The 27,112-nt window shown below is 53.1% G+C and overlaps 2 protein-coding genes across 5 annotated transcripts in view; one reads left to right on the top strand and one right to left on the bottom strand.

Annotated features, from left to right (window-relative positions):
- Window positions 1–584: 584 nt before the first annotated feature.
- NOXA1 (NADPH oxidase activator 1) lies at window positions 585–15,565 on the bottom strand. Its single transcript, XM_054283990.1, has 15 exons — window positions 15,392–15,565; window positions 13,646–13,728; window positions 12,257–12,365; window positions 10,039–10,173; window positions 8,913–9,020; window positions 8,195–8,254; window positions 7,599–7,636; window positions 6,399–6,540; window positions 4,759–4,812; window positions 3,984–4,056; window positions 3,809–3,867; window positions 2,502–2,671; window positions 1,390–1,495; window positions 1,178–1,301; window positions 585–962 (listed from the first exon to the last, which is right to left on the bottom strand). Exons 1-15 carry the CDS (start codon window positions 15,563–15,565, stop codon window positions 865–867), a joined length of 1,533 nt encoding a protein of 510 aa, XP_054139965.1. The 3' UTR covers window positions 585–864.
- EXD3 (exonuclease 3'-5' domain containing 3) overlaps window positions 8,401–27,112 on the top strand; it is a 263,639-nt gene continuing 244,927 nt past the window's right edge. For 2 of the 4 annotated variants that reach the window (XR_008483587.1, XM_054283988.1), the window contains exons 1-2: window positions 17,014–17,048; window positions 22,874–22,938. The gene's annotated coding sequence lies outside the window, so the exon portion shown is untranslated. Of the gene's footprint in view, window positions 8,457–17,012; window positions 17,049–22,873; window positions 22,939–27,112 lie in introns of those variants that run through there. The other 2 variants (XM_054283983.1, XM_054283982.1) reach the window with 2 other exon arrangements.

The following is a 27,112-nucleotide window of genomic DNA, read 5'->3' on the forward strand; positions in this document are numbered from 1 at the left end:
CTCTGAGCAGTGGAGATTTCCACAAGTGCCTATTTTCTCTGTGCTCCAAGATCTCATCCAGGCCTTAGGGCTTAAGAAAAGTGCCCAAGGCACCTGGTGAAGGAATGGTCAGGTCCATAGCTGTGTGCTATGGAAGATAGGGTCCTAACTCATGGTGTTATCCCATTAATCCCACTGCAAACTGGTTCCAAAAGCCTTTTGAAAGAGCAGCATCTCTGGCTGGTGGAGATAAGGTTATGTGACCCGAGAGCCTGGGGAACAGGGCTCTGCCCCCTGCTCCCAGCCAGCCACCCTTGGCTTGGGGAGTGAGGCTCAGCTTCCCAGCCTCAACACGAGCAATAGGGAGAGGGATGAAGACTCTCACCCAGGGGAACCTCCTCCCACCCAGGGGAACCTCCTCCCTCTCAGGGGAGCCTCCTCCCACCCAGGGGACCCTCTTTCCACCCAGAGGAACCTCCTCCCTCTCGGGGGAACTTCCTCCCACTCAGGGGAATCTCCTCCCACCCAGGGGAACCTCCTCCCACTCAGGGGAATCTCCTCCCACCCAGGGGAACCTCTTTCCACCCAGCAGCCTGAGCTCCACATGGACAATTCCTACAGCCAAACTCCAGTGCCCTCTCTCTGCTCTCTGCTCTTCACAGAAACATCTTTGGCAGTGAAAGCACAAGGTAAGAAATGCCAGGTCAGGGAACAGGCTGTGGGAAATGGGATCACTGCTGGAACTGACCCCATGGATCTGAGTGGGAGATATCCCCTGTCCAGGCACAGTAGAGCTCCTGGCTGTGCTGGCTGGGGCCCAAATGAGCTGGGATGAGTGTCTCCCACCCCTGGGGGTGCAGCCAGGCAGGAAAAGGCTCCTGTTTGCTATAGGAAGGCAACATCACAGCTGGTCTGGGTGGCAAAGCATTTGGGGAAGATGCCAGTCTTGCCATTGCATCGTCCTTCCAGCCAGTCTTCATTCACTGGAAAACATACAGGAGCAGGAATGAGCCCTGGCCCATATGAGTGGGGTTAGTGAGAGTTTTCATGCCTGGAATTTAACTCTGGGAAAAACCCGTTCCAAGCCTGTAACTCCTGAGAGTATGAACCTGAGACAGCACTGGAGAGGCCACATTTTCCCCATGCTCCCCAGAGCAGACTCCAAAAGCCTGGCCCAGCAGCAGGACTGGAGAGCTACCTTCAGAGAGGATATCCAGCACATCTCCCTTGCTGAACTCCAGGTCCCCTGGTCCCTGTGGCAGGTAAGAGTGCTGAGCCAGCATCTGGTACAGAACAGGTCTGCCCGAGTGGGAGTCTGAATCCTGCAGGAAAAAGCCAGCATGGAGGTTGCAAAGCAAAGCAGAGACTGGGGAGCCCAGCCCAGCAGAGACCTTGTCCCAGCCTACGAACCTGGCAACAGAGTATCAGCTTGCCCTCCATCAGCTGCTGCCACACCTTCCCCAGGTCTTCCTGTCCCAACACTGTCCCCAGCTCTGTGCCATCCAGGAGCCTGTAGCTGCAAGGGTTCATTAATGCCAAGCAAATAATTTCATTTAAAGCCAAACTTGGAGGTCAGCCCAGCCCTCTGCCAACCTCAGTCTTCACAGTCCCCTTTGCAGGCCAGTTCTGAGCTTGTCCCCTTGCACAGTGACATGGGGCCACCCCACATGCTCAGCAGGCAGAAACGGCACTGTGGGGAGTGACACTGTCACCTCCTCCCACACAAACTTGAGGGGAAGATTCTAAACTCTCCTGATGGCACTGTGTGTCCCAAGGGGTATCACAATCAGCAAGACCTCACCCCAGGATCTTCTGCCTGAGTGCCAGCTTGTTCTGCATTGATCCTTGTTACTGCAAAGGCTGAGCTGAGTGGGACAAAACCCAATCTGTGGCAGCTGCATCTACACAGTTTTTGCTTCTCTCCTCCCTTTTTCTTGACCATGGCACAATTTCCTAGGAAAGATCCTTTAGGCTTCCAAGGCCCATAGAATCACAGAGTTGTAGAACGGTTTTCCTTGGAAGGGCCTTAAAGATAATTTAGTTTCAACCTCCTGCCATGGACAGAAAATCTTTCACTATACCAGGTTGCTCCAAGCTCCATCCAATCTGGCCTTAAACAGTTCAAGTGATGAGGAATCCACAATCTCTGTGCCAGGGCCTCACCACTCTTATATTAAAGAATTTCTTCCTAATATCCCATCCAACCCTGCCTCCTGTCAGTTTGAAGCCATTCCCCCTTGTCCTGTCACTCCATGCCTTTGTCGTAAGTCCCTCTGCAGCCCTCCCTGAGCCCTTGATGTACTGGGAGGGGATTACAAAAGGAAGAGCATGTGCTTCCCCACGGGGATCACGTTGTTGCCCCACCCAAAGCCCACGGTGAGGTTTGCCCTCTGGGCAGACTGTGTGCTTCCATCTTTGCTGCTTTTGGCCCCAGATAAACGTTCCCAGGAGCCCAGAGGCAGCTGGATGCCCGTGTCCTGAGGGGAATGGCTGCTGGCCCATCCCACCCCACAGCCCCGTACCTGAGCGCGCCCCGCTGTGCCTGCTGAGCCAGCCTGTCCCGCAGCAGGGCCCGCAGGGCCGGCAGGGCCGGGGCCTCGCCCGCCCGCAGCACCAGCGAGCACTCGCAGCGCAGCCGCAGCACCGCCGGCCTGTCTGCGCCCGCGGGGGCCTCCCCGCGCCTCGGCGGGACCTGCGGGGAGATGGGCTCGGTCAGGGTGGAGAATCAGAGCGTCCTGAGCTGGAGGGACCCCCAGGATCCCCCAGCCCAGCCCCTGCCCTGCCCAGCCCCCCCAGCAACCCCACCCTGGGCACCCCTGGCAGCGCTGCCCAAAGGCTCCTGGAGCTCTGGCAGCCTCGGGGCCGTGCCCATTCCCTGGGCAGCCTGGGCAGTGCCAGCACCCTCTGGGGGAAGAACCCAGACTGACTATGAAGCTCATGGACTAAGAAGAACCCCAACTGACTAACAAACCCGACTGACAATATCTGCTCTCATGCCAAGAGAGGTGACACAGGCACAGTCCCTCATCTCTGTGCTGCCATGTCGCAGCAGAACAGCATCAAAATGCAGACCTGAATTTCAAAGGGGGAACTCTGGCTTCAAAGCATGGGATCAAATGTTCCTCCTGTGAGTCAGGAATTCTGGTTTTGGTTCTGATTTTACAGGTACCTCCTCAACACAAAATTATATGAGCTGGGCCCCAATTTCTCCAGCCAGCTGGAGAGGAGCAGCCACATCCCTCTGTTGTGCTACCTTCTGGCTGAGCTACACCTGAAACAATTACCCCAAAAGCCCCAAAAACAGGTGTGGCAGAGCTGACCTGCAGCTGAGGGACAGAGGTGGTGTCCCCAGAGGGCCACAGGAGTCGTTCCAGGACCATCACATGCAGGGGCTGGCAATGGCATGGAAGTACCTCAGAGGACATTACCCAACAGGGCAAATTTGAAGGAACTGTGCTATCCAGACTGATAGGGACAGAAAATGGGACACAGGGAGAGAGGGGAAGGGACAGCAAGGTGTTCAAAGACAACTGCCTCTTGCAAAGTGGGCTGTAAAGCATGTGCACAAGAACTCTGATGCATTTGCTGCTCCTGGTGCCTCGGAGGGTGGCAAAAGGTCAGCCTTGGGCTGTGTCACAAAGTGGGATGGTCACAAACTGGGAGGAAAGACCACGTGAGAGCCTCTCTTTAGAATGGAAAAGTGGTCAGAGGAAGGAGGCTTTTCCCCAGTGATTTGGGAGCAGCTCAGGAATTCTGGGCAGGAATCTTGCACTCTTCCCAGCCCTGGTCTCCTGAGGCTGTGCCAGCTTCAGCTTATGGAACACCTCACCTTAGAGTCCATGTGGGCACTGGCATCATTGACAGAGGCATTTTCTTCCCCAGGGGGATCTGCAGAACAGCACAAAGGCAGGGGAACAGCCCTGCAGTCAGCACCACCAGCTCCTTGTGCCCCCTAAAGAGCAGGGTTTGGGCACAGCTTCAACCACCGAGGGCCCAGGGGTTACCTGGCTTCTGCTTCATGGGGAGGCGGCTGGGAGGCACCTGGGCAGGAGGAAGGGGAATCCCAGTGCTGATCTTCTGCAACAGAACAGCATCAGAAAGGAGAGGGCAGAAAATGGGAGCCTGGACAAGGCTGGTGTGTGACAGGCAGCTACTGACTTGTGGGTGTAACCCCAGAGAGAGCCCCAGGGAGAGCTGCTCATTGAATGGTTGGATGAGTTGGAGCAATGAGGCTCTTGAGGGCAGAGGTCTGGGGACACTTCCCTGGCACCCTGCTCCCTGCTGGGTTGGTGCTGGAACACAAGGAGGCTGGAACAGAAGGAGGCTGCTCACACTGTGCTGAGGGCCCTCCCCACTTGGGCTGGCTGACAGTGACACAGCCATGGAGCCAATGCCCAAGTGTGTCCCAGAGGTTCATTTGGAGGGGGAAAAATGACAACTAAAATATCATTGCAACATCAGAACAAGCATGTGCTTGAAAACTCCCTCACAGGAAATGGGGCTGAGCTGCACCCTTCCACACTGGGTTCAGATGGAAAATGATTGTGTGGCTATGCCTGTGGTGGAGATGAAGTTCTCCCAAGTCAAAGGCATTTTTTGTACTCCTAACTCTTCTGTTGTTCCCATTCAAGAGTACTTGATCTTCAGTCAATAGTCTCAGTCCTTCATACTCCACGTTTCTCTTACAGAGTTGTCCTAACCTGTGATAATTTTACAGATAAATGTCCCAAATGTATGTCTTGGTCCCTCCCTCCCCTGGTTGCAAGGTTTCCAGCTCACCCATTTATCCATCCTTGAGGCAGGCTCCAGGAGAGAGCTGGGGATGTGCAGCTTCTGCAGAGGGACATGGAGCAGAGCAGGGTGAGAGAGGAGCCCAGCAACCCCAGCCCAGCCCCAGCACTGCCTGTCACCCTATGGCCACACCAATGTGCCTGAGCCACCCAAGTGCTCAGTGCTCACACACTGCTGGACAAAATCCAACGATCCTTTTGCAGCTTTTCCTGCTGGGAGCAGAGCTGCTGCTGGAGTGGCTGCAGTGGAACAGACCAAACACCCACCAAACCCCTGCTCCCAAGACACAGCTCAGGCAGAGAGCAGCAAGGATGCCCAGGGGTACCAGTGTCCAACAGCATTTCTGTGTCTCCTGACAATCACTGTGCTCATTTCAATTGAGCACTGTAATTTTTTGCTTACAATGCTTTTTCTTCCCTGTTGAGAGTCTATTTTTATTTTTTCTACATTGAATTTCACCCGGCACTTCACTGGGCAGTCAACCAGCACATCCAAATACTTGTGTAACTGTTCCTGTTAGCTCCAGATGCTTCAGACTCTCCCCCTATTCCTGTATCACTTAGGAATATGCTAAATGCTTATGTCACAGAGGATTTGCTGTGGGGACATAATTTTTTTAAAATGAAAGGAAGAAAAACCTGTTCCTTTATACCCAGCTTTTAATTCTGTATTTTTACCAGTCCTGAGAGCACTGTCTCAATTGCTCAAACACCTTACTGATTTATAGTGGTCTTATGAAGAATCTTGTGACTTTTTTGAAAGACAGGCAGGTAATACATTCACTGAACCTAATCCAGGTATACAATGGCTCTTTCAAAAAGTGAACTAGACAGGTGAGAAATGGCTTTTGCCAACAAAAGATTTTCCATGTTGAGTTTATCTGTTTCTATTCAATCTGTTTACACTACAGCTCCGTGGCCTGCAGGAAGATGTCAGATTTGTTGGGCTCTAAGTCCTTAGGACTTCCCTAGAGCCGTTCATAAATCCTGCCTGTACAGCAGAAACCACCCCCAAACCTTCCCAAAGTTCATTGAACAGAGGCATTACAGACCAGGTAAGGACCAGCCCACCTCCTCAGCTCCATCAGAGCTCTCAGGAGATAAATCCTGCTCTAAATGGTGGTCCTTGCTGAGGTCTGCTATGCTAAACCTCCACAATAGGATCCCCTACGGTGGAGAGCCCAGAGGCCATCCTTGTGTCTCTGCAGGGGTGAATGGCAGAGGCTGGTGAGAGCTCAATGTCAGGAAATCTGGGGGGTGTGGGAAGGAGCTCCTAAGGACTGTGTTCTCAGGGTGGCTGTGGCCAAGCCCTGCCCTCGGGGCTGTGTTCCTGCCCTCCAGGCCGTGTTCCTGCCCTCAGGGCCATGTCCCTGCCCTGCCCTCGGGGCCGTGTCCCTGCCCTGCCCTCGAGGCCATGTCCCTCAGCACCCTCAGGGCCGTGTTCCTGCCCTGCCCTTGGGACCGTGTCCCTCAGCGCCCCCGGGGCCGTGTCCCTGCCTCAGCACCCTCAGGGCCGTGTCCCTGCCCTGCCCTCGGGACTGTATCCCTCCCTCACCGCCCTCGGGGCCGTGTTCCTGCCCTGCCTTCGGGGCCGTGTTCCTGCCCTGCCCTCGGGGCCGTGTCCCTCACCTGCCCGTCGTGGATGGCCGTGGCCCAGCCGTCTGCCGCTCTGCCCAGCACGAACACCAGGCTCCCGGCCGCCACCTCCTGCCCCGGCGGCTCCTCGGGGCGGTACCGGGCCAGCACTCGGTGGTAGCCGGACTCGGCCTCCCTGCGGGGAGAGGGGAGCGCTGACGGGCCTGGGGCGCGGGGCTGATGGCTCCGAGCCACCGCACTGCACCGGCCCCGGCTGGCACGGGCTGCAAGGTGAGGCTCCTGGGAAATCGGGATTTCCATTGCTGCTCTCCGGGCCAGCTGGGAACAAAAGGAGCTTGGGAAACACTGATTTGCCAAATGCAGCTGCGTTTTCATTGTACTGATAAACAACGTCAAGATCAAAATATTGATCGACACAGCCCTGAAGTACTGCTGGTGCAATATCACCAAAACAAATTACTTTCTTGGAGTTTGAACATGATTTTGGCTCAGGACGCTAGGGCTGGTTGTGAGTATTTGGAATTGTCCTGAGAATTAAGATGGGAAATGTGGAAGAGGCTAACAGCGGGCCTGTTAGCTAAAGGAGTGAGAGGAAGCTGAGAAGCAAGAAGAAGCTAGTAAGGAGCTTTTTCTAAAGCTGTAACTAAGGAGACCAAGAGAAGTGAGGAATTGAAGAAAGATAAGAAGAGAACTTTGCAGCTATATGAAGTATTTTTAGAAAGTTAGCTGAAATCACTGTAACTTTTCACCAATGGTGTTATGTTGATTTATTGTAGCCAATAGTTAAGGTAGAAGAAGTATAAACAATTAGGAAGTGTATAAAAGGTCAGCCATGTTTGATAATAAAGAGTTGCCATCTGAGACTGATTGTAGTTTCTGCTTTGGTTGTGACCACCTAGACAATGACAGGGAAAGTTGAGCATCCTCTGCCACAGACCTGGGCAGGTCCCACAACCTCTGTCTGCTTCCATTCCCCAGGCATGCCTGATCCATGCTGGTCTCCCAAGACCACCAAATCCAATCCTGCAAACTGCCCAGAAGCTCTTGCAGAGATGCCAGGGACCTGCAGCTCCTTTGCAGCCACAGAAGCCTTTGTGTGTTTGTCATTCACTCCACCCCTGGCCAGAGTGGGTGTGGATCCCTCAGAGTCTTTATTCAAAGCAGCCAGAGAATAAAAGACTTTCTGAACAGTAGAGAGAGAAGGGTAAGACCAAGGTGGGACTGAACACTCACCGCAGAGCATTGGCACTGGGTTCATAAAAGCCCTGTTTCTGTGGGAGAAACAACAGGATCTGTTTGTAACAGTGCCTCCTACAGCAGCAGTGCCACCTTACCTCCTGACTCTGCTATTTTGTCTTTACTCTTGACCCCATTTGTCATTCCACACCACCCAGAAAAAGTCTGCTGCTCCACACCTTACCAGGATGTGCCTTCTCTTCCTTCCCCTCCCTCTTTATCTCATCAGGAAGTAAGACAGTCTCTTCCCCCTCCCCTGGTTCCAAGGAACTCCCAGCACAGTGGGAGGCAGCTGTGCTCACACTGACACATTTACTGAAGTGATGAGCAGAGGCAGGCTGAGCACAGCAAAGCACTGCTGTTTTGACATGGTGAAGAGCCAAAAATGCATCTTTAAAGGGCTGGAGATTCCCATCACTGAGTCCCTTACAGCCAGTGCTGAGCCTGGCTCTGAACATCCCCATGGATCCAGGCTGGTATTACACTGGTTTTACCAAGAGTCCACTCTTCCTTCCCCTGATGGTTGGATCTGAGCCCCTTTCTGGAGCTCCATGACAGCTCTGTTCCTCCTCTCACAGCTCTGTCCTGCTCACCTGAGGCCTGAGAGGCTCAAAGCCAATGTAGTCATCATTGGGAATGATGGATGAGATGACCTGTTTGAGAACAAAGCAATCAGTGAATCTAGGCTGGACAAAGAGATCCCCAAACTGCATCCAAGATTATCTGCTCAGACCCATTTCCTTCTGGCATCCCAAGGTCAGGCAAAGTGTGGAGCTGTACATGCAGTGGGAGAGGCAGAGCTGGATTCTCAAGGCAACCTCAACCATTTGTGTCCCATTTTTTTAGTCTTTAAAGGTATGTGAATTTATTACTTTCACTTTCTTTTATGTGTTTTGGAGCTCTCTGTTCTGACTCCACTGGTCACAGAAAAGGTCAGAGAAATTCTCTGCTGTCTTGTATTAAGGGATGTGACAAAGCATTTGTCCCCTGAGTGCCAACCTGTCCCCCAGGGAATGCAGGACTGAGCAGCAGCATGCTGGGACAATGTGCCCCTCTTAAAAACGTTATTGTCAGCAAAAGGGCAACCACAGATTCCCAGAGTATCTCCTCAGCCCTTTCAGACTTTAAAGTGACCAAGACTAGAAAGGTATTTTAGTGCCAAAGTGCATTTTTTGGTAGAAAGGGTAGCAATTCTAACAAATTTTGGCTTCTGTGTCCTGACTGCAAGCTCTGCCCATCCTGCTCTCTGGAGATGGCAGAGGCAAGGTTTTTTTCTGCTGCTGTCAGTCATGACAATTATGTGTCTGTTACCTTGGGTTTACCCAGGAAATCTTTTGAATCCAGCTGCTCAACTTCCTTCTTTCGTGGTCTGAAAAGTTCCCCAAGAGGAACCAGCATGGGCTCTAAAAACAGGTGGTCCTGGGGTGGGGAGAGCAGGTGAAGGAAAAGCCATCAATTTGCATTGAATGAAACATCAGAGCCCTGAAAAGCAAATACAGCTCAGGTGTGCAAGAGCAGCTCCAGGAAGACATTGGGGCAAAAGTTTTGGCTGTGAACTCGACAAAGGCCACTCAGGCTCCACAAAAGCAGGGGCAAACTGAGAGCTCAGCAGCCCCTCCCCAGTGGGGAGGCAAGGACTGACACTGCTGGCATGGGGTGGGTGGGAAGGGGGGCAGTGCAGGAAGGTTTATCAAACAAATCTTCTTAACAGCTTTTCTGTTTGATTTCAGATGTTTTCTGTTCAGCCACTGAGTAGCATGCTAATAGCAAATACAAATAATACACTGGAAAAGCACAAATGTGATGCCAGAAGAGATGATCAGATTAAAAACAAAGTGATCAATCCCTCAGGAAGAGTAAATCAGAGATCTGCAAATGTTTCAGATCATAAAGGGGTCTAACAGGAAACTTTCACTTAGAAGCAGCCCTAGAAACACTTTTACACCTAACTTCAGCTCTAAAAGTGCTTGACATTAATATCTGAGCTGCCACCAATTGTTCCTGAGGCCAAAGGGACTCAAAAGAAGCCAGCCAGTGCCACAAAAAGGGAGACTCTCCAGGCCTGCACTTGTAGGGGTTCTGCCCTTGAAACACTGCACAAGGAAACTGTAGTTGCAGGACAAGTACAAATGGAACTGAGCTCCTGAACATGAAGAATCAGGAAGCCATGTCCCCAACCTCAGAGGTCATCCCAAAATTCTTCACTATGGTGTTTCTGGGCAGTGAAGCACCTGGGGAAGATGGAGTTCCCTGATGACCTGAAGCCCTGGTTTGGCAGAGCATCATGTACAAATGGCTTAGACTATGCTAGCAGGTGGCCAAGCAGCTGGATGTATGGCAGGAACATATCAGGAACACTCAAAATGACAACGTTTAGCACACATCCCTGAGCTGAAGCCCAATGCACACTCCCAGGAGCTCACAGAGGAGGCCTTACCTGCACCCGCTCAAGGGCCAGCTCCAGGACTGCTGTTCTTCTTTCAGGTCTCCACACAACAGCCTTCTCCAGGGTGACCCTGGCCTCCTGCCACTGCTGCAGGTGGCACTGCACTGCTGCAGTGCTGTACAGCACCTGGAGTGGGCACAGGGAAGGGACTCAGAGGGCCAGGACCAAGGGACACCCAACACGTCCTCCTGAGCCCAGCCAAGAAACAGGGACAGGCACTAAAGCACCAAGAGTTCAGCAACAGGAGAGGCAGAGTGGCAGAGCTGGGAACATTTCACAATCAGAAAGGAAAAATAAAAGCTTGGATGTGCTGGAGCTGCTGGTCAGTGTGGTGAGAGACATGAGGACAGCAGGGGAAGACTCTGGTATCACACTTTAGTTCTGATCCTTCCTGCAGCCAAAAGGCCAGGAAGCTTTCCTTGGGTGTTTTTCTGCATGAAACTAGGTAATGATTTTTGTAATCCTGACTCCCTGTCACTGCAAAATAAGTTAACTGAAACTATCTCATGTTGTAGTGGGCTGTGAATGTGCAAACTGTCAGCTGTAGCTTGTCACCCTTCAGCAGCATGTCAGTCTGTTCCTGGGGAAGAGCAGGCTGTGGGAGTGTTGCAGATGGGGTGTTGGGGAGCTGTGGTCTATACTGAGAGTGGGAGATCTCTCCCTGTCACTGACCAGCTGGGCCACAGCCAGAGCACTGTCAGACAGCTCCTTATCTCCTGTGATAGGGTTATCAGCTGGGAGTTGAGGTGTGTACCTGGCTGCACGCCCTGCTCAGGACAAGGCTCAAGCTCATAGGATGCTTTTCCTTTACTCCTTAACCATGGCAGTAGAAGACTCTGTTTGGGAGTGTGGGGAATGGCAACCCTGAGCATGTACAGGAACTGCAGGGACAGGCAGCAGCTCTCACTCAGTCAGAAGTGTGACAGCCTTGCAAGAGGCAAATATTTCTGGGTTTTCAAAGCACACATGTATCTCCCACGAGGAGATCACCTGCAGCATGTGAGAGGCCGTGCATGGGGAAAGCTGATGGCACAGTTCTGCTGCAGGAGGATGTTTGTGTATTTTGAAAAATGAGCTCCAGGTAAGAATGAGATACAGCTGAATCAGGATGCTGATCCCAAGTCTGGAGGGCCAGCCCATGTCCTGGTGATGCCTGGAGTAAGGGGTCGTGTGTCCACACCAGGGAGGGCCCCAGCCTCAGGACACTCCTGAGCCCTGCCCCTTTCCCAGGGAACTGCTCATTTCCAAGGGAAGGCAGCGCTGTGGCACTGAAGCTGTTAAAGCCAGGGAGGTTTGGGTAATACCACGGATGCCAAGGATTGCTTCCTCCTGCCAGGTATAGAGTGCTTGAAAATTGCTGAGATGCTTGGCTGGAGTCACACAATGACTCCTCACTCTCACGGAAGTAAGGAGTTAAATCCTCTTCAGAGAAAACAAACTGAACCCTTCCAGTAAAGGACAGTTTCTAGGAATCCTTTACATATGCCCAAATATTACAAAAATTTACAGTCAGTTCAGCCTTTGAGCTTCCTTGAAGGGGATGTGCAGGTTGGCCCTGTGTGACAGTAAGAGGTACAGGATGAAGCATTTCAAACACAGCCTGAGCACAGAGTGCAAGTTCAGGCACAGAGGGAATATTAAGATCAGTTGCTGCAGTTGAAAGAGGCTTTCATACACCTGACTTTCCTACAGCCCACATTTTGCATCAGTGCTGTTCTCATCTGTCACTGAACTCTGAGAGCTGAGGAGTTCACTAAACTTCCATGTGTATTTACACCCAAGTGTAAATATTACACAGAATCCCAGACTGGTTTGGGTTGGGGAGGACCTTAAAGGTCCCAGTTCCACCCCATGACAGGGACACCTTCTACAGACCAGGCTGCTCCAAGCCTCATCCAGCCTGGCCTTGGACACTTCCAGGGATGGGGCAGCCACCACTTTGTCAGATACAGAGAAAATAAAACCCCCTCAATACAGAAATTCCTGTGCACCTGCTCTGAACAATTTTACTTTGCAAACTGAATAATTTGCTAAACTTTCCAGAGATGATGTTGGTTTTCAACTTTTATGATTAGGTTACTTTTAAAAAAGTGCAAGCAGAATATTTTTACAGTTCTAATGTACTTTCTTGAAAAGGTCTTGGGTCACTAATGCCTGTTACTGACACCCCAACAGTGGGGAAGGATTGCTGAGCCAGGCTGACTCTTACCTCCCAGGCATAGAGGATGTGCCTCAGCCCCAACTGCTTGTAATCAATGAAGGGATTTTCTCTTAGGTGACTGAAGGCCAGTTGATAGTCAGAGAGAGCTTCTTCATACCTGCAATGCAGAGATGACACAAGAAACTGAGCCTAGAACAGCTGGAGACTGTTTAAAAAGCTTAAAAATCACACTAGCAAATAACATGTATTCTGCTCTGCAGCCTGTGCAAGGAGAGCTGCACCAGAGATGTGTTATGAAGAGCCAAGGTTACCCACAGCTGGGAGCTCCCTGCCTGTCCCAGCACCCAGGAGGATTGAGGGCTGGGAACCTGACTGATGGGGACCAGGGAGGGCACACACATGGCCAGAGCATTGAAATTGAGGAACTTGAAATTTAGAACCTCAACACTTAGAAATTTAGAGAACCTGTGTGGATAAGGAGGGTATTAGTCTGAATTTACACCATCTATGCAACTGAAATCCAAGCAGGTGCCCACTGAGGCTGCAGGTGGTGAAAGGAAGGGCTGTGCAGTGGGCACCTGGCCAAGAGAAGGTGCCAGGGTGGGTGTTGGTGGGTGGGAGCAGCTTCTGATGAAGGAAGGAGCCCTGGGGGCTGGAGGCCATCAGCTCTTTGGGCAGGAAGAGCTGCCAGCTGTGCTGCCCCTGCAGTGGCTGTGCTTGGGGCACATTTGCTTCTGCTGCTGGTGGAGCAGCTCCAGAGAGTCACAGCCCCTCTCCTGGAAAAGCCAGAACTGCTCACTTTGACTCCCTTCCAGAAATAAAGACATGCATTTTGTGGAGATTAAGGTCTGGGAAATAGGGGGAAAACAAGGGGAAAGACAATAGCTGAGCTCAAAGGTAAGACAAGATCTGTAAAATACTTCACCCAGCTCCCTGAGGAGGATGTCACTGTGATTTAACCATGGAAACAATGAGTAATCAATCCCATGACACTTCTGGAGCAACCTTAATATTCTATCAGTGAGACTGAGATCAGGCCCCCAAAGTCTGCTGGCAGGAGAGTGTGCAGGCTGCATTTTTAGCAAGGCCAGACTCATGTGTGTCATGTGAAGACACACCAAGCAGCACAATTATATTTTTTTTAATTTCTAGAGAAAATCTGAATGGCAACATAACATTGTGGCAGCCTTGCATGCAGGAGTCTCTGTCTGGAGGGGACAGCAATGCCATGTGTCAGCCACCCCAGAGTTGTGCAGCTCTTATCAGAGATGAGACTTGCTGACCTGTGACAGGGTTCCAAGGCTAAAGCAGATCCTGTGACCCTGTGAGGTTGCTGGAAGAAGTGAATTTTGGAATCAAAGAATCATTTAGGTTTAGGAATAAAGCAGGACTGAAATGAGAGAACCAAAGACTGCACTGGCTGTGCACCTCACTCACATTTCCAGCTGCAGGTGGACAAATCCTCTCTGGAAGTAGCCCACAGCCAGGGAATTGTCCTTCTCAATGGTTTTATTGAACGCCTGAGGATAAAAACACAGGCAGGGCCCAGCTGGGATGTGTCCTGTCAGTGCCTGGGCACACACACCCAGCCATTCCCATCCCAGCTGCCCTCACAGAGGCACCCCTGGGCTCCTGGCCAGCTCTGAGGGCTGGGCACAGCTCCCAGCCATCCTTCAGGTCTTGGCTCTGTGTGAGCTGAGCTTTTACCCTCCTTGCTACAATGGACTGGACATAAATGAGCTGCATTGGCCATCTGGCTTCTTTAAATGGGGAAACTGTAGCCTGCAGCAGAGTTGGCCAGTGGGAGCAGCAGGACTGGCCAGGCTGGGGAAGGCTGAGGTGATGAAAGAGTGGGAGGGAGGGAGGAAGCTGCAGGGCTCCTCACAATGGCCTCTAAGTCAGTGTTTCTGCTTCGGTGCCCCAGCTAAAAGCAGGCAGTGCTTGTGGTAGCAGCTCGTGGTTCAGTGTGCTGGGAGAGCCAGGAGTCCTCCTGGGGCAGCCTCAGGGCTGTGCTCCTTCCCTTGCCAGTGCTGAAAGCCCAGCCCTCCTGCCCTGCCCTGCAGGGGAAGGTGAGTTCCTGTGACCCCACACACCGTGCTGGCACGTCTGCCTGCCTGGGCCAAGCCTGAAATAACAACAACCAACCCCTGATCCACACGGAATAGAGCTGAGCTTCTTCCCAGTCCCTGCCCCTTGACTGGGGCTCAGAAGTCTCTCCTGAGCTCTCTCCCTCACCTCCATGCCCCCTCTGTGTCCCAAACAGCCACTGCCTGCCCAGGGCTCCACGGCGCTGCCCCAGCCCCTCAGCACAGCCTCAGCAGCTCCTTACACTGTTTGAGAAAGGTTTATCTGCATCTCCTCCCTGGAGACAGATGAGTGGATGGACGTGCAGACACACCAGGTGCTGTCACAAAAACACTTTTCCTCAGGGCACCTCCTCTCCCTTCCCAAGGGCAGTGGTTTTCCGGCACAGCAGCTTTGTTCTGGCAGTCTCCATTGCTAAGCAACATTTTTGTACTTTCAAAGTACACCCATCTCATGTCTAAACCCAACAGAACAGCTATTGGACAATCTTTTTCCTGCTTTGATTTAAAGCTACAATACATTTTAAATTTATTGTGCATGTCCAGTGGGTGGAGGTCTTCTCTTGGAATCAGGCAGGCTGAGCTTTAGAGGTGTGGTTTTCACATGATAATGAGCTAAATTCACCTAAAGAACAGGATTTTAACTGATTTAGTTTTAACAAAACTTAAGGTATATTGCCAGATGCTTTTTCCAATATCTAATTTAACAACTCTCTATTATCTTGTTTCAAAATGATTCTGCCCACTGATCTGGATTTTCATTTAGAGAACCACGGAATCACAGAATCATTAAGGTTGGAAAAGGTCTCAAAGATCGAGTCCAACTGTGAACCGGGCATCACTGAGTTTACCACTGAACCCTGTCCTCGACGGCCACATCCGCCTTTTTAACTTCCATTTTCTGTGATTCACTCAGCAAAACTTTTCCCTCCAACCATTCACCCTTCAACATCCCCGCTCGCATTCCCGCGGGACACGCAGGACACGAAACGCCGGATCCCAGATCTGCTTTCAGCACCGCTCCCCCCGAGCGGACCCGGGGCAGCCGAGCCGCCCATGTCCGGGGTTCCCCCGGTTCCCCCGCTCCCGGGCCGCTCACCCGCAGGGCCGCCTCGGGCCGCCCGGCCAGCAGCTGCACGCAGCCCACGTTGAAGCAGATCCTGGCCGGAGGCTCCGCGATGCCGCCGAACGCTTCCAGGGCAGCGTCCCAGTGCCCGCGGTCCGCCGCCCGCACGGCCTCGTGCCAGCGCCGCACCAGCTCCCGGTACGCCATGGCCGGGCTGCGGGAACGGCAACGGCAACGGGAACCGGGAGCGGAGCCGCGCGGGGCCGCACCTGCCCCCGCCCGCGCCTCACCTGCGCCGCACCTGCCGGGGCGGGGCCGGACGGGAGAGAGCGGCCACCTCTGCCCGCTCCGCTCCTCCCCTGGCGGCGGGAGGAGACACCGAGCCCGCAACGGGACACGGACCGCACAGTGGGACACGGACCGGGAATGGGGCACGGACCGGGAATGGGATACGGACCCTGCAGTGGGACATGGACCGGGAATGGGACACGGACCGGGAATGGGATACGGACCGCAGAGTGGGACATGGACCGGGAATGGGACACGGACCGGGAATGGGATACGGACCCTGCAGTGGGACATGACCGGGAATGGGACACGGACCGCAGAGTGGGACATGGACCGGGAATGGGACACGGACCGGGAATGGGATACGGACCGGGAATAGGATACGGACCGCAGAGTGGGACATGGACCGGGAATGGGACACGGACCGGGAATGGGATACGGACCGCAGAGTGGGACATGGACCGGGAATGGGACACGGACCGGGAATGGGATACGGATCGCAGAGTGGGACATGGACCGGGAATGGGACACGGACCGGGAATGGGATACGGACCGCAGAGTGGGACATGGACCGGGAATGGGACACGGACCGGGAATGGGATACGGACCGCAGAGTGGGATATGGACCGGGAATGGGACACGGACCGGGAATGGGGCACGGACCGGGAATGGGATACGGACCCTGCAGTGGGACATGACCGGGAATGGGACACGGACCGCAGAGTGGGACATGGACCGGGAATGGGATACGGACCGGGAATAGGATACGGACCGCAGAGTGTGATATGGACCGGGAAGAGGGGACACATGGACCTGGGAGGCGGGAAGAGGGGGACATAGACCCCGGGAAGGGACACGGACCGCGGGAAGGGGGGACACGGAGCCTGGGAAAAGAGACGGAGCCCGGAATGGGACACGGCCTGGCAGGCGGCCGGGGCCGGCGGGGCAGAGCGTGAGGGCGGCGGCCGCAGCTGAGCGGGTACCGGGGGTGCCGCTGGCTGAGGGCGCCTGACTGAGCTGACCTGACCTGACCAGCCGCTGGAAGCGAGCCCGCGGCCAGCGCTGCCGCGGCCAAAGTACCGCTTTGGGAGCTTCTTTGAATAAAACCTTTAACGTAAGTTTAATACAGTAGATACTCTCAGGGCCGTGTGGGTGCGAGTTAAGTACAGTACGTACGGCAGCACAGGCGGCGCCATACTCCGGTAAATACGGTACAGCCTTCCCCCCGCCCGGGCTCGCGCGCTGCCGCGGCCGACATCGCCCCCTGGCGGCGCCGCGCCTCGGTGCCCCGGAACAGGACACCGATGAGGGCGCGGCGCCGTGCGCGAGACGTTCCGGGGCCGCTGGCGTTTGCGGCGCGGAGCGGCGGGGAAGGCTTTAGGCGGCGGACCGGCGGTGCCAGGTGAGTCCCGGGGCGGCCCGGAGCGAGCGGGACCGGCCCGGCCCGGGCTGGGCACCGGCACTGGAGCGGGCCCGGAGCGAGCGGGACCGGCCCGGCCCGGCCCGGGCACCGGCACCGGAACGGCCTCGGGCTCGGGCTCTGAGCGGACCCGGCCTGGGCACCGGCACCGGAGCGGGCCCGGAGCGAGCGGGACCGGCCCGGCCCGGCCCGGCCCGGCCTGGGCACCGGCACCGGAGCGGGCCCGTGCGGCTCGGCCGCCCAGAGGAGCGGCGAGCGGGCGGCGCGGCGGGGCCGCTCCCGGGCTCTGCATGGCGCCACGAAGCGGCTCCGGGGCTGGCGGGAGCGGGCCGGGCCGCGCTGAGGGGTTGGGCCGGGCCGAGGGCTGGGCGAGGAGCCGGTGCCCGCGGGAGCGGGCGGAGAGCACGGTTAGCATCAGCGGGGATTGCACGTTCAGCTCCGCGGGGCGGCGGGACGGAGTCACAGCGGGCACGGCTGGAGCGAGTTAAGGGCGAGTTCACAAACCGGAGACATCCGCGGCAGCCCCGCCGTGCGGCTCGGTGGTTTCGGTCTGAAACAAACTTCTGGGGTTCCTGCCACTGCTCTGAAATGTTACAGAGAAGGGGAAAGAAGAGTCGGTGGGATTGGAAGTACCGCGAGTATTGTCCACATGTAGAAATATAAAATGGGGTTTAGGAAAAGAAGGAGAGGTTGTTAACGTGATGTCAGCAGCAGGAGTGGAATAAAATGAGCGCCAAAATGTTGTGTCTAATTAGATCCTGCAGATGCAATGAATGTAAAGATTAAAGGCTGACCCACGTGTGGTTGGGAAGGACCCCACTGGTGCTCCTTCTTGGGAAGGGATTTCAGCCTCTGAGCCAACTGATGAATGCTTAGAACCATGTGCTTGGATTTTCCGAGGAATTGAACTCCAGTGCAACTTGAGAAGTTAATTCAGCAGCTGGGGTTGCCATACAAAATGTAAGAATGGCCTCAGGACAAGCTGTGCCTCAGCTGTGAAATGGAGGGGTGGGAACCAGCTGCTCCCCACACCTTGTTCAGTCCCTGGCTGAGCCCAAAGCAGCTGTGCCCCCTGTGCTGCTCGGGGTCCCTGCTGACACAGACCGGACATGGCAGGGACAAGGTGCTGCTGGCCTGCCTGCCTGGGTGAGTGGTTCCACGTGGCAGGAGGATTTGATACCAGGACAGCTTCCACCACAGGCACTGCTGGGGGTGCAGGGGATGGGCAGGACACAGCTGCATCGGTGGCACCGTCTGAACTGCGCTGCTGGGGGAGCAGTTGATTGCTTGTGTGGTTTGCAGTTTTTCTAAAGAAAATCAAGCTGCAGTGACCATGTGTGTGCCCGTGGTTAGAATGGGCTGCCAGGGCACCTCTGGTTCCAGGAGCTCTCCAGTAAGATGGAAAAATCCTGGGGAGTTCAGGGCAGGCCACAGAAATGCTCTGGTTCTGGAAAACAAGCCCTGAATAAGCTCAGTTTATTCAGGCACATTCAGGAGAGGAGAGCTGAGGAGTGACTCAGGCACTCTGGAAATCCGTGCCTGTGGGAAGTTCTCCCGCAGCTGGATCCTGTCAGCCTTCCCAAAGCCCTCAGTGGGATCTGCTGACTGAGGCACAGCGACACAAATTCTCTTGAACGTGCCCCGGGTTCCCAGCGGTGGTGCAGGGTAATTACAGGAGGAGCTGGGGCAGAGGGGAAGGCCTGGCAGTGCTGGGAGCTCCTCAGCTGAAGGGTTTCAGGGCTGGAGGTGGGCTCAGAGCAGACTCCCGGGCAGTCTCTTGGGCATGCAGTAGGGCAGAAACAATCAAATTTTAACATCTGGAGCAAAACCAGCAAAATGCATCTTCTGGAATGTAAATGCTCCATCACAGAAGCTCTGGTTCTGTGTGGAGTTCCTGCAGCAGCAGTGCTGCCTGTGGGAGTGCTGGCACTCAGCTGCAGGTTGCAGTTCAGCACTGAGAACACTCCTCTGGTGGTGCTGCTCACACAGAGCCCCTCAGGCCAGTGTGGGCTGCATAGAAGGACTAAACTGAACACTTGAAATTGCTCTTTTCCACTGCAAACAGCAACTGGCACAGCTGGAGCCAGTGCAGCTTGTGGGGTTCTCCAGAGGCAGAAGGGAGAGCTCCCTGTGCTGGAGTTCCCAGCTCTGAAGTGGTGCAGAGGGATCCTTACACAGAGGTGGATGCCAGTTCACAGAGGCTCAGTTATACTCACACAACCAAAGCAGCTGCTCCTGTGAATGAATAATTTACCCAAACAAGCATTAAATAACTTGCTGATGTGTGCAGGGATGTAACCTCGTAGGAGAGGGAATGACATAGGGCACCTCTGGGCTAATGACAAAGACACTTTATTGAAATTAAGAGTGCTCTTCTGAACCAAGTTTGAGTAATTTAGTTCAAAAGCTAATTGCTGAGTCTGTGTAATATATCTTTAAATAAAAACATATTTTCTGTAGCTCTCTGAGGTGCTCTGGCAGCCTCCTCAAGCAGCTCCCTTGGTAACGAGGGGCACTGGAGGGAGGGCTGGTCACACAGGAGCTGAGGAACAGAAACAGGACATGTGCCAAGGGCTGAACATTCTGCAGATTCACATGCTCATCTCTCATCTGAATGAATGTGTAATAAAGTGATACAGTGTTGGAGGAACTATGGCAGATGTCAGTGATAAAGTGTTGGGACTGGCGGGAGACATGCAGCACGCAATATGAGTGATTAGCAAATTTTAAACTTTATTGATAAGTACACATCTTTATATCACTGTTAATGAATCTCATACATATTGCAAAAGCAAGCTCACTATTAGTTAGTTACTTATCAAGCAACTACGCCTACTTCTGCATTCTTATAAATATTTTACTAAAACTTTTCTTCGTATTTCTACCAAAGATACTCTCCCCTATCCTACTGTTCCACCAGGGGCACAATGTCCTTGCCTGTTATTAAACACTGACTACTAACTTCTATACTTGTCCCCTTCAAGCTTAACCAGCAGCATTATGTCAACGTGACCTTTCTCAGCTAACCAACTGTCCACAAAACACTCCACAATAAAGATCCGAAAAAATCTTACAGAAAAACAAAGGAAGGGGGTGTGTATATGTGGGATATTGGAAGTGTGGAAAGCTGTTTTCCCAGAGGATAACAGTCTCTGCCTCTTTTGGAATATATGTGGAAGTTGGGTGTTGCAATGTGAGCCAGTGGCATTAACCTGGGCCTGGCAGGTGAGAGCCTTGCCCAGGTGTGTGAGGTCAGGAGCAGCCTGTCCTTTCCCCCCAGGTGAGAGCCTTGCCCAGGTGTGAGCTCAGGAGCAGCCTGTCCTTTCCCCCCAGGTGAGAGCCTTGTCCAGGTGTGAGCTCAGGAGCAGCCTGTCCTTTCCCCCCAGGTGAGAGCCTTGTCCAGGTGTGAGCTCAGGAGCAGCCTGTCCTTCCCCCCTGTGCTGACTGAGCTCCCTGCTGGGGACCTGGGGCAGGTCCTGCTTTGTGGCTGCAGGTGAGATTCAGGCAGTGAGCCCTGCCTGTGCCATTAGCAGCCTCCTCAGGCTCAGCTTTGCACTGGCTCAGCTCTGGCTCTGAACAGACCTGTGGAGGGTTGAGGCAATTGCTTCTGTCAAAGACATTTCTACAGAAGGAAAAAAATCCCTGTGTTGCTAATTCTTATAGAACAGTCCTCCTTGCAGTTTCTTCTGCAAGGAATAGGTGGAAATGCAGGTAAAGAAAGATGAAGTGTTTTGGAACCTGGTCAGACCAGGAGCAGGTAAAAACTCTCCAGCTTCTGTCTGATCACCTGTAACACATGAGGGTTCTGTGCCTTCCCTGACCCTATCCCATGGGCAAGGTTGTGTATTCCTTGTACTTGCCACACTGTGAATGTGAAGAAGGAATTTGCTAATGAAAAAAAAGGAGATATAAATAAGAAGAATGGAAGAATTAAGCAAAGGAAGAAAAAGTCAAATTTCTGTTGTCTAAACATCTGAACAGTAACAGGCCAGAAAACAATTTGAAGCTGACATATCAGGAGTGGTTCCTGTTGGTGTCCTGCTCTGGGGCTGCTGTTCCTGCAGGCCATACCTGCCCCTGCTTGTTGTGCTAGCAACTGATATAAAAAATGCATCAAAGACTCTTTTTCTTGGCATAATATAGCAGCCAAATTCTCTGCCCAGTGCTTCAGTGCATCTCTGGGTCTGTTTGGGAGAGCAGAGCTGCAGGTGTGTCTGCACAGGTGAGCTCTGGCTCCTGTGCATTGCTGTGTCCTTGTCCCACATTACTGAGCCAGGGCAGGAGACACTCCAGCTCTACATGGATTTAACGCCTTTAAATAATTTCCTCTTTGTTACATCTCCAGCTCTGCCAAGGGTATGGTCACATTTCATGTTAAGTCTAAATGTGTGGCCGCTGTCATTGTAGACTCTTTTGATTAATGTAAGACTTTTTTTTGCTTATTCCATGGTTTGTGATACCTGCACAATGTGTTTTATTCTTGGTTGTTGCTCATCTTGCCTTCAAAAGCAGAGTGCCTAACAAGGGGTTACCCTTACAGCTCTGCACACAGCTGTGGTTCACTTACTCATTTCAGGTATTAATTCGCTCTTGCATTTTTTTACACTTTTTATTGTCTACTGAATAGGATGCAGGTCTGGTTCAAAAGAGACTGTCTAATCATTTTTGATTTTACACCAATTCACTGAGCCTTGTTTGGGTTACATGTTCATGAAAGAAAAGTCTCTTTTTCAAAACAGCCAGGACACTGTCTGCCCACTGCTGATCTTTGTGATGCCAAACTCTGCCTGAATGTCCTCAAGGAATAAGCTTTTGGTCAGGAAGGGAGTCGGCTGTGAGGAGTGTTTGAACACAGGAGGGACTCGGCACTGCTGGGGAAGCTCTATCAAACTGCTCCACATGGGTTCCTTGGGTTATACAATTGCCTGTACACTTTTGGAAAATATTCCTGGGGGACTTGAATCTCCCAGTGTTAGAAACTGAAAGGAAATGAGCTTGGCTCTTTGAGGAGGGCAGTGCAGTTGGGCTGTACAGGCTCAAGCTCCAGTTTCAGCTGGAGCAGGGCAGGTTTTTGTTACCTGTGCAGCTGAGGGTGTCCTCCAGGGCTGTTTGTGAGCATTGGTGGCCCCTGGGCCATTGCAGCCATGGAGTGGAGCTTTGCTGGAGGTGCTGTGCTTGTTTAAGTGGATAACCCATGTGGGTCAGGGTGCTGGTTCCCTGCATGCTTCATCACATTGGTAAGGTGTTCTTAGTCTTTGGTGACCCAAATGGAATCACAGAATGTCCTGAGCTGGAAGGGACCCACCGGGATCCCCCAGCCCAGCCCCTGTCCCTGCTCAGACCCCAGCCTGGGCACCCCCGGCAGCGCTGCCCAAAGGCTCCTGGAGCTCTGGCAGCCTCGGGGCCGTGCCCATTCCCTGGGCAGCCTGGGCAGTGCCAGCACCCTCTGGGGGCAGAGCCTTGCCCTGAGCTCCAGCCTGAGCTGCCCTGGCCCAGCCCCAGCCGTGCCCTGGCTCCTGTCCCTGGCCCAGAGCAGAGATGGGAGCTGTCCCTGCTCTGCCCCCCTGGGAGGAGCTGCAGATTCCTCTGAGGTCTCCCCTCATTGCACCTCATGATCTTAACATTACAGTAAAAATGCTTAGCAAGAAGTGAAGAAGTTATCAAGTATGTGAGAGGGGTTCAAGGCAGAATGTGCAGCGCACCAGCTCTGTCTCCCAGCCTGCATTAGCCAGGTGCCTGCTGGCTCTGGGCTGAGGTGTTGGTTGCCAGGTGTCCAGGTGCTCACAGCTCTGTTTGCTTCCTCACAGCTCCTGGTGGCAGCAGGGTCCCCAGACATCGCCCAGCAGTGACACCTCCACCGGCCTCCCTCGGGGTGAGTTTGCCAGATCTGTTCAGAAGCTTCTGACTCACATCTGGCAGGATGGGGGCAGTGCAGCTTCAGGAACTTCTGCCCCTTTCTGTTCTGTCTTGTAGGAGCTTGGAAAAGAATCATTTGCACCCTCTGCTCCCAGGTGGGGTGCTGAATGGATCCCACCTGAGTGGGGTGCCTTGGTGCAGGGCAGGGGGAGGGAGGGGACAGGAGCTGCACACGAGCTGCTGTGACTCTGCTGGGCCCACCCTGAGCAGCTGTGCTCTCCTTGCATAGCTGCAGGCACAGCTTCAAGGGCAAGGAACAGCCCTGTTCTGAGATTATTCCAGTGAATTTCTGTTCTGAGGACCAGTGTGGCATTTGTTTCTCAAGAAGAACTTTTCTGGTTTGCAGGATGCTTTATTAGTTTATGTAGGTGGGTGAAAGGGAACTGGGCAATAAACCATGTGTCTGCTGTATGAAATTGTAGCCAGTCCTGTTCCACCACTGCAGTCTGTGTGACCACTCTTGGGTGCAGACCAAATAGTCAGTATTTTATGGTACACCAGTGTGTTAAGGAATATATTCAAGGAGATTCCATTTTGATTTGTGAACTTCATTGATTATATTCACTGATTTTTGTAAAGTTTGATTTAACTGCATCATGTGCTGAAAAGTTACCCAGCAATTCCTTACAAATTGTGTAAAACTCAGTTTATCTTAAAAAGTTGTACTGGGTTAACTTTCATCTTACTCAGTATCCTTTCTTCTCTTGGAATGGGAGAACTGTGAATTTTCCCATCTTTCTCTATAGTCCTGCTGCCTACTGAGGTATTTACCAACAAGGCAGTATAAAATATCTGTGCAGGAGCAGTCACCAGTTAGTGTCTGTCATCTGCTGTCCCGTTTTCAAGTGGAGACAAGGCTTATTTGGGGTTTTCCTGTGTTCCTGTGTGTGTGAAATGCAGCTGCAGCCTCGTTAGAGGGCACTCTGGAATCACCCAGGGAGCTGAGCAGCCTCACTCCCCTGCAGCTCTCCAGAGAAATCCTGCTGCAGAAAGTGGGAATGTGGAGCTGGATTTCCCTGGGTACCCGTGATCCAAGGCTGCAGTGCCTGTGCTGTGAGCTCAGTTCATGCTTGTGCTCTGTATGGAATATAGCAACAGCTTATTTGAGAATTCACTGCGAATGTGAATTAATGAACTTGCTTTTCTCGTGGCCTTTACCCCATAAAATGCCCTGATCCTAAACCTGTAACCATTTTGGATATTGGTTTTTGGTTGCTATTGTCTTTAAAAAAGTAAATCCTTGATAAAAATATAAGGTGCTCCAGAAACTCTTGGGTTTTAGTACCAGCCCTTCCTCCAGTTCTGTGTCTTTGACAGTTTGTTGTGTCTTCTTTCACTTTCTTTGTGTCAAAAAGAGGATTATGATTTTTACCTTGGGTGAATTAATCAATATATAAAAATGTGCTTCAAAATCTGAGATGGTTTAGAATTTTTTGCAAATATAATTAAAATATTGAACAAAACAGGAATCAGAGAAGTCAAATTTAAGACCATGATTATTATTCAACTGCTTTTGTGGTGCTTCTGTTCTGGCAAGATTATAGAGCCAGATCATTTGCATTACTTTTGATTTCCTGATGTTTTTAGTTTTTTGTCCAAGGAACGGCATATTTATATGCAGGAGTCAGATTGTCTGTAAACAAACAAAATCTCACCTTTGTCCAAACATACCTTGTTTTGCTTTTACAAAACCAAACCAAACCGGTGGAACCCAGAATTGCTAATTCTGAGCAATTAGCACTGACTCATCCCCAGCCTGGGGCAGCTTGGCAGGAGCCAGGAGGTGTTTCCTGGGCTGGAGCCGTCCCTGCAGGGCACAGAGCTCAGCCCTGAGCTGGGGCTCCACTGAGCCCTGAGCTGGGGAAAAACTCACCTCTGAGCTGGGGATCCACTGAGCCCTGAGCTCTGGCTCCTCTCAGCTCTGAGCTCTGGCTCCTCTCAGCCCTGAGCTCTGGCTCCACTCAGATCTGCTCCACTCAGCCCTGAGCTCTGGCTCCTCTCAGCCCTGGGCCCTGGCTCCTCTCAGCTCTGAGCTCTGGCTCCACTCAGCCCTGAGCTCTGGCTCCACTCAGCTCTGGGCCCTGGCTCCTCTCAGCCTCTGGGCCCTGGCTCCTCTCAGCCCTGAGCTCTGGCTCCACTCAGATCTGCTCCACTCAGCCCTGAGCTCTGGCTCCACTCAGCTCTGGGCCCTGGCTCCACTCAGCTCTGGGCCCTGGCTCCTCTCAGCCTCTGGGCCCTGGCTCCACTCAGCTCTGGGCCCTGGCTCCTCTCAGCCTCTGGGCCCTGGCTCCACTCAGCTCTGGGCCCTGGCTCCTCTCAGCCTCTGGTCCCTGGCTCCTCTCAGCCTCTGTGCCCTGGCTCCTCTCAGCCCTGAGCTCTGGCTCCTCTCAGCCCTGAGCTCTGGCTCCACTCAGCTCTGGGCCCTGGCTCCACTCAGCCCTGAGCTCTGGCTCCACTCAGCCCTGAGCTCTGGCTCCACTCAGCTCTGGGCCCTGGCTCCTCTCAGCCCTGAGCTCTGGCTCCACTCAGCTCTGAGCTCTGGCTCTACTCAGCCCTGAGCTCTGGCTCCACTCAGCCTCTGGGTTCCCGGTGCTGTGGGAGCTGCAGGTGGGGGCTGGGTTCTGTCACTGCTCTGGGGTGTCCCTGTCCTCTCTGGGATGGGAGGGGAGGATGGGGTGGTGTGACAGGTGACAGGGCAGGGACAGCTGTGCACAGAGCCAGCTGACTGAGCAGCTCTGTCCAGAGTGCCATGTGTGCCCTGCCTGTACTCCAGGGGGTGGCTTTGCTGTCCATAGGGCAGGGACAGTGAACACTGAGCACAGGAGTGTGTATCAGAGCAGGTTCTGTGCTCAGCCAGGAGATAGCACTTGCCTTGGACTCCCGAATCACTGTGCCAGGCTTCTCTGGACTCTCTTGGCCCTGTGACTTCATTCTTCACAATCAAGGCAGAATAATAAGAAAAAGTCCTGGTCAGGCCTACTTTTTCCTCTCCTAGTTTTTAATCTTCTCTTGCACTTTCCCTTTCTGTCCCCTCAGAACTTTCCATCCCCTTGGAAGCTTTTTGGCAAAGAGGGGCTGCCTGCTCAGGGATTCTCCAGCATCCCTCTGTGGGAGAGCAGAGGAGGAGGCAGCAGGAGCTGCCTGAGCCCCGTGTGTGGCTGCAGGTGTGTGGGAAGCAGAGCTGGGGAGATGCTGAGCCTGTGAGGCAGCTGATGGCACAGGGTGACAGCCCCTGCAGGCAGGGCTGGGCTGGGCATCCTGCAGAGCAGCCCTGGGACAAGGCAGGCACTCTGCACTTCCCAGCACTCTGCACTTGCCAGCTCCCACTGCTCTCCTGGAGGGTGGCACAGCTGCTCTGGGCAAAGGGAGTGGGCAGGGGACAGAGGGCACAGAGCAGCCCAGAGCTGATCCAGACTGGTATGTGCCCCCTGGATCCTTTCAGGGAATTGGGAATGCAGCAGCAGACAGGCAGGCTGGGATGGCCTCCCAGTGACTGCTGGAATTCCTGAGGAACCTTTTATTTGTCTGGCTGGCAGATGGATTTCAAGGTGGAATGGAATACACAGGGACTCCTCTGGCAGAGATAAAAACAGTTGCTGGGCTTAAAGCATCTTGCCTGTGAGACTGGGGATTGTGGTTTTTAATGGCTTTGAAGAGTGTTTCTTGTACTCTTGTGATTTCTGTAAGTGACTTCAGGACTGACACTGAATGGCTGAGGCTTCAGCTAAAATCTTCACCCCTTCAGTGTTATCCTCCATCCCATATCCAGATCCCTCTCGTGTTTTACCACAGTTTGGATATTCCAAGAAGTTATGGTAATCCAGGAGCCAGGGACATTTCAGAACATGCCTGAAGAGGAGCTCTACCTTGTAGGAAACACTTTCTGCCAGATTTGAGTAATACCTCCTCACAGAACAGTTCCGTGGAACTGAAAGTTTTGTTTTATGGTGATGGTGTTTTGTTTTTTGTCACTGTTTGAAGACAGCTGTGCTCTGTGGGGACATGTTTGCCTGAGCTGGCCAATGCCATCCCCACAGCACAGTGTCTTAAGGGGAATTGTTAGATGCTTTACCTTGGAAATCAGCTCCAGGTACAAATTAGATTTTTATTATGCAGTAGTTAGACCCATC

This window comes from Melozone crissalis, unplaced genomic scaffold (assembly GCF_028551555.1).
Source record: "Melozone crissalis strain CALT ecotype California unplaced genomic scaffold, PUWL_Pcris_2 ptg000041l_1, whole genome shotgun sequence".
NCBI classification, from domain to species: Eukaryota; Metazoa; Chordata; class Aves; order Passeriformes; family Passerellidae; genus Melozone; species Melozone crissalis.